The sequence below is a fragment of the Vipera berus genome (genome assembly GCF_964194415.1).
Source record: "Vipera berus genome assembly, chromosome: 10".
Taxonomy (NCBI): Eukaryota; Metazoa; Chordata; class Lepidosauria; order Squamata; family Viperidae; genus Vipera; species Vipera berus.
This window is the reverse complement of record NC_138213.1, coordinates 2,185,254-2,192,444: the sequence shown is the minus strand read 5'-3', so window position 1 is coordinate 2,192,444 and position 7,191 is coordinate 2,185,254. Positions and strand designations below refer to the sequence as shown.

The window sequence follows — 7,191 nt, the reverse complement described above, 5'->3', positions numbered from 1 at the left end:
GTCTATGTATAATTTTCAGTCTGTATGCATTTTGAACTATCCTGGCATTGTCGATTTAATTTTGGATATATTGAATAGTGGAATACTGATTCTCTCTCATGCTGGTGAATATCAGAATAAAGTTAAATAAGTATCGAATGCTGTGTCTCTCAACCTCACTTCGTCCCGACAATGCAGACTGTGAGGGCTGACTGTGTTTCATTTCCATTCGTTCCCCCAGAACAACGCTAAATCAGACCCTTTGCAGGAAATTTAAAAAAAGTGTTTGGGTGTGATGGTTACACCCTTTAAAAAGACCAACATGCATCAAAGCTGTCAAACTTATTTTCTGTGTGACTTTTACACTTTTGCCACTTCTATAGGAAGTCATGGATTCATCTTATAACCCTTTATCTGATTAAATATCCCATAAACTCTGATCTCTTTTATGTACATCTATTATGGCCAGATCCATACGATTCAGTTTCTCCAAACGTAGCTATGTTTTGTTACCCTGTCTATAAAATTAGGCAGACCTTGCCCCCCCCGCCGCCCCCCCCCCCACAATTTCACCATCAATTGTAATACATTGGTGTGTCTTGTTCAGTTCGGTTCTACTTTATTTTAACTTTTTTTTGTGCTGGTCTGTGACCATAATAAAGACTGAACTGAATTATTTAAACCCTTTATATATTTACACACAAAATCTTCTTTTAAAAAACTCAACTGAAGTTGTGAAAGATCTAAGCTGTAAGATGGAGGGTGGGGAAGGAGAGGGGGAAAAAAAAGCTTGAAAAAAAATTATGAACTAGTCTGCTCTGGGGTCTCAAACAGTAATTTGTTGGTTTTCTCTGAAAATGGGTCTTTGGTGAGGTCCACAAGAATCCTGGAAGTTCCTGTACATCTGGTCATAATGCACCTCCTCACCAGCTGGGTGGCCCACAGCACTGGTTTCATTCTTCCGGGCTTCCTCCGCCAGCTGTCGGATGCTCAGCTGCTCGATCTGCATTCAGAAGACAAGGAGATACCTTGGGTTGGGTCATGGCTACATGGGAAGGGCCCACAGTGCAACAGAGAGGTTGTAAAAGCAAAGGTGAAGAAGAAGTTGTAAATGCAAAGGTCAAGTATCAAAAGAGCAGCTGAGTCTGCTTGCTGTTCCATGGTGTCCAGGATGCTTTGGGTACCCTGTGCAACATCCAACCTATCTCAAAGGTCAATGAGATGGAATGTGATCTGGATTCTCAGGAGTCATAGGAAAGTAGAGAGCTACTTTCCAAAGACCAGCTTAGAAAGTTTGATTGACAGGAAGAGGGTTAAGATAATTCCTCTCTAGCTTTTTCCAGAGTAAATCTGTAGTAATAGTTCCTTGAGGGACTGCCACAAAGAAGAGGGGGTCAACCTATTCTCCAAAGCATCGCAAGGTAGGACAAGAAGCAATGGATGGATACTAATCATGGAGAGAAGCAACCTAGAATTAAGGAGAAATTTCCTAATAGTGAGAACAATTAATCAGCGGAATGACTTGCTTCTAAAAGTTGTGGGTACTCCAACATTGGAGGTTTTTAAGAAGAGATTGGACAGCCATTTGTCTGAAATGGCATAGGGTCTCCTGCCCAAACAGGGGATTGGACTAGACGACCTCCAAGGTCCCTTCCAACTCTGTTATTGTGTATTCTGACATGATAGCTATCTTCCAGTACTTGAGGGGCTGCCACAAAGAAGGGGTCAACTTATTTTCCAAAGCACCTGAAGGCAAGACAAGAAGCAATGGGTGGAAGCTCATCAAGGAAAGAACCAACCTAGAACTAAGGAAAAGTTTTCTGACAGTGAGAACAATTAATCAGCGGAACTGCTTGCCTCCAGACATTGTGGGTGCTAGATCATTGAGGCTTTTAGAAAGAGGTCGGACAACCATTTGTGTGATATGGTGTAGGTCTCCTGTTTGAGCAGGGGGTTGAACTAGAAGACCTCCAAGGGTCCCTTCCAACTCTGTTATTCTGTTACATTCTGTTCTGAGCCTGGCAAGATTCTGCCTATAGGTGAAGAACAATAAAGGAAACTATTGCCACACAGAGATATTCAAAAGCAGAGCAATTTTAACAAGAAACTTTGAAGGTCAAGGAAGAAAGAGCAGGGCCTTGCAGTGGGAAACCGAACCGTCCAAACCACTCACATCAAATAAGATCTGAAAACACGAGCGTTGGTCCTCTACAGTATGTGGCTGTTTTGAAAAAGAAAAGTGAATCTAACACAAATAAGGAGGACCAGCTCTACAATTAACCTTAGGAAGTTCTGAAATTGGACCGGGGAACTCAAGTCAGAATTTGAGTCATTGACATCCTGACCGATTGTCCTGCTCACCTCCACCAGGATCAGCTTGCAGCGTAAAGGAACAGCATCTGGAAATTCTTCTCCAAAACACAGAATCACTTTGCTGTTTGGAAAGCGTCCTTGATTGTTATAATACTGATGGAGCTCTGGAAGGGGAAAACAAGCAAACTTTTACTCATTGAAATCAGGAATGGGTGGCTGATCTCAGTAGGCTTAGCAGCAGATAAATAGAAAAAGTCCCAAAGGTGCTTTTCCAGGAGGCAACTGGACTTCCTTATTTTTGCTTCTCATCCAAGAAGCTTCTTCAGCTCTGACTAAACGATGGGGGATGGAAGGGTTTATATTCCTGCAAGCAATATAAATCCTTCCATTCCCCACCATCCAGTCAGAGCTGAAGAAGCTTCTTGGATGCGAAGCGAAATGTCTTCAAAGAAAAACAAGAAAGTCCAGTTGCCTCCTGAAGAAGCACCTTTGGGACAACCAGGACTTGGACAACTGAGAATCTCCATAGACATTTCAACAGAAAAAGGTCTCACTGACCTCGGAGGAAGTAGTTGGTGTCAAAGATTTTGACCACCTCATCCCGGTCCAATTTGTTGGGCTTCTCCTTGCAGGCCATGGTGTTCCCACTCCAGAAGACTCTTCCTTGGCTCAGCCGCTTGATGAAGATGCCTTGTTTGTTGCAATGCAGAAGGACACCCCGTTCCAGGTGCCCAAAGAGCTTTCTGGTAATCTGCCTCTGGCGCTCATTGGAGATCAACTCTGCGGATGGGAACTGCACGTGTTCCAGGCTATCCAGGGAATAGGGCGCTTCTCCCAGGGAGATCCGGCAGCCTTCGGGGCGAGAGGTGGTTGTGCTCCCCACCAGCTTTCCTCCATAGTAGAAGTTGATCACCATTTGGGAGTAGGCTACAAAGTCACACAAGGTAGAAATCATCAGGTGAGTTTGCAGGTAGCCTGTTTTGAGGGCTGCAAGGGGTGGACCCAGGTGCTCATCTCAAAAATGGGATCGTGGTATGGAAGAAAGTATTTCAGGATGTAAGCCCACCAGACTACATCAAAGCTGTGCTCTCTAGTGTAAATTGCCTTCAAACACAAATGACTTGCCTCCAGAAGTTGCCAGTGTTCCCACACCAGAGGTTTTATAGAAGAGATTAGACAACCATTTGTCTGAAATATGATAGGGTTTCCTGCTCTAGCAGAAGGTTGGACTAGAAGATCTCCAAGGTCCCTTCCAACTCTGTCATTCTGTTATTCTATAAATTTTCTGGGGCAAACAGAAAACGGAGCAAAGAGTGGGATCTTCAATGCCTCCATTTTACTTAAATGCTTGGAAAAACCAAGTCCAAGGGACTGACAAGAAGCTTGTGCCAAACTGGGAAGGTAGAATTATCCTCTTATATCTTCTTATCCTCTTCTCCGGTGGAAGCTTTGAATTTCATTGAGAAAATTGCACAAGGAAGCATTTTAAACTTCGCCTTAGCCTTGCTTATGGGACTGTTCACAAACTTGTAAGGTAGGGGTCTTCAAACCTGGCCCTTTTATGACTTGTGGAATTCAACTCCCAGAATTTCTCAGCCAGGCACACGTGCCTGGCTGAGAAATTCTGGGAGTTGAAGTCCACAAGTCATAAAAGAGCCAGGTTTGAAGACCCTCGTTGTAAGGAAACCCGATGTTGCCATCACAGGCACCTATCACCTGTTGGATTTACAGCCACATCACTGCGATCCTGAAGTCTTCGTGGAATCATTTTGAAATCAGAGTGGCCTTCAAACTTTGCTTTCCATAAGCATGTCCCACCAGAGTCATATCAAGCTTTCTTGCCCGTGATTTTTGTTCTGTAGCCCTATTTCCTTCCTCAAAGAGATCCACCCCTTCTCAGCCTTGTAACTTCATGGGCTTGCAGCTACAAAACTGCACAATTCCATCTTACAAGCCTCGTCCAAACTTTTGCAATAGTCATTTCTCCCCGTGCAGACTGGAACCCCGTGCCCTGTCCCCTGGTATTTTATCGAACACACGGTTGTTGACAATGAGAAAATGGATTTAAATATTAGTATTAGTATAAGTATTAGAACTATAGGAAAATACGTTTGGGGAAGGGTGGGAAACATAGAAAGAATGCGTGCTGATTGAGGCAGCCTTGAAGTCCTCAGTTCTCAGTATGCTTTATCAAAACTGCTGTGGCAACATAACTGATATATTTCTTTTTTTTTAAGACAATAACCTTGAGGATTGTAAAGGTAGAAAGTTGGAGAAGTAATTTGATATTTGTTGATTATGAATATTCAGACTTACATCATTTATTCACTTCATTATTTAGGGGAAGGATTTCCTCGAGCACTTGCTGAATAATTACTGCAGCAAGCCTTGATTACTGTTTTGGGGCTCTTGTATTTGATTCCACGGCATTATTGGTATTAATATTAGTATTATTAGTTCTAGTATCCATTCTGGACATTCCCCTCTTCCTGAAGGCATGCATAATGCTCACAGTCTTTGGAATGGAAAAACAAATGAGGCAATTGAAAAGGAATTGGAGTTAAATCATGGATAATCGCACTGGATACTGATTGAAAGACCATACCTAGAAGCGGCTCATATGCAGCAAACCCAGTCATCAAGGACAAAGCTATGGTTAAGAAAAGGAAAAAATAAATTATTAATTTTTCTTGTAAGCAGAATATACATCTGGAATCTCCAAATTAAGGCTTCCCTTCTCTGCTGGATTAAATTCAGATCAACTACTTCATCTGGGATGAGTGCTGTTGACTCATTGGGACTAACTCTTGAAGGCCTCCACCACTTTCTGCCATCTGCAACTGAGATGTCTCAATGTTGGACAATGAACTTTGTGCCTTCAGCCAGAAGATTGCTTGGTTTCAAGATCTGCAACTGCCACCCTTGACGTAAGTCAAGGACCGATTTGATTGGGTTTTCTTTTCCTTCTTGAAATTTGGCATCCTCATGAACTTGGTTCCATGGGCAAAGAGCAAGTTCACCTATATGGACAGGTTGTCCTCGCCTTTATCAGCCAAAGCAAGACCACCACAACAGAGTTACACAATGAGCTGGCCAGTTTATACTGTAAACACAATGGCCTAGTTTATTTATTCCATAAATAAGTGCTAACATAATTGCATTCTCTGTGCCTAGGAGAAAGGAATGAGTTTGGAAAACATGATAGGTCCACAACATCTGGAGATTCCTGTTTTATCCGGCAAACCATCTGCTACATATCCTGTTGAATAGAAGATGCTTTCTTGAGGATGAAAATAGCTCTTCCCTAGCAAATTCAGACATAAATACTGTAAGGTCTTAAAAAGTATTTAGTCCTCAAGATGCATGTAACATTATTGTGTTTGTTCTCTTTCAATGAAAAAAATTAAAGATGTCTCTGTGAGACTCTTGCTGGGGTGCAATTGGCTGTTGGAAATTTGACAAATACTTTACCGGTATCACATTAAAGCATCTCTGCCCTCATTGACCTGTCCACATCATCTTTGGTTTAAACAAATATGTCTGGATAATTTATCAAATCAAAGCTCAATTTAGATTCTTTCTGTAGTTCTTCACAGACTTCCAAAGGCTTATGGCTGAGGAATCAAGACAGCTATGGATAATATAATCTTGATGGAATTGACACAAGTCCTTCACCCAAAAATCTTGATGGAATTGACACAAGTCCTTCACCCAACAATCTTATGACAGGAATGACATCACCTGCTGTCTCTTTCCCACAGTCGGTGGGTGCCTATGACAAAGGAGGAGTTCTGCCTGAGCTTAGTTGTTGAGTTGCAGACATTTCATTACCCAACTAGATAACATCATCAGTGTGATAATGAGGCTAATTGATGGAAGTTACTTAGATGAGTAATGAAACTTCTGCATGCCAACAATCAACCAAGCTCAGAGAGCACCAAGAACCCCACAATTCAACCCTGAGCTACACATATTCTCTCCTATTGGAAAGGGTGGCTTACCAGGGTTCGACTGATGCATCCACCAGTCTGGGATGGGTGGATTTCTGCTGCTCTCCTGTGGTGGTGAAGGACTCCTTTTGATTGTGCCAAGATATTCCTCTACAGCTGAAGGAGTCTGGGGAGTTTATGGAGAAGACATGGAACCTTGAGCTGACCAAGCCATCAGAACTGACACCAGAAAGCAGTTTCTCTTACCCTAAATTATTCTGAGATTGGCCATCTCTGAATGCCATATAAAGTGACCCACATTTTTTTTTATCTATGGCCTTTCTCCCATATTGCCATGCACACTTATCTTCCTGAGTTGTACTTATTCTGGAAAGGGTGGGAGGAGCTGCAATGAAGGATCCAGGAAGCGTTCTCACAACAGATTCAATTTCCTGCAACCTACACAGAAATCAGCACTCAGGGGTTGTCCATTGAGTGTGATTAGAAAAGCCAAAATGGCGGCCACGAGTGCAATCCCAGCTTGCACTTTTGTGTGCATGTTGCGTTTTTTTCATGTACATGAAAAGGTTCAGGTCTACCATCTTGACTTTTTTATCCATGCCCTGCAGACACCACCGAAGCAATTCACCTGGAGAAGAATAGTTGGACCCTGATGGATGAATAGTATCATCAGTGGAAGGGCTTGGGGACCAATTTCTTCCATACTAAATCCATTTTATTGGACCAGGTTTTATTTACTCTACTACAGTGGTTCTCAACTTTTTCTTCACCACGGACCCTCCCTCCTTTAAATACCTTTTTGTGGCCATGCCCCCCCCCCCAAGACTTAACTCAAGATTTAAATCATAACGTTTTTTAAGCCTTCACATCACAGCCCATCAGGGGTTTGCGGACCACAGGTTGAGACTCACTGCTCTACTGTATGGAAAAACTCTGACCAAAAGATACA

At 42.6% G+C, this 7,191-nt stretch overlaps 1 protein-coding gene across 2 annotated transcripts in view; it reads right to left on the bottom strand.

Annotated features, from left to right (window-relative positions):
- Positions 1 to 594: 594 nt before the first annotated feature.
- The window catches only part of IRF8 (interferon regulatory factor 8), a 17,305-nt gene continuing 10,708 nt past the window's right edge, over positions 595 to 7,191 (bottom strand). For both annotated transcript variants that reach the window (XM_081336185.1, XM_081336184.1), the window contains exons 5-9: positions 6,294 to 6,408; positions 4,898 to 4,942; positions 2,851 to 3,219; positions 2,341 to 2,456; positions 595 to 982 (exon numbers count right to left, since the gene is read on the bottom strand). In XM_081336185.1, the coding sequence (XP_081192311.1) occupies positions 806 to 982; positions 2,341 to 2,456; positions 2,851 to 3,219; positions 4,898 to 4,942; positions 6,294 to 6,408 (822 nt within the window). In that variant the 3' untranslated portion in view covers positions 595 to 805. The remainder of the gene's footprint in view (positions 983 to 2,340; positions 2,457 to 2,850; positions 3,220 to 4,897; positions 4,943 to 6,293; positions 6,409 to 7,191) is intronic.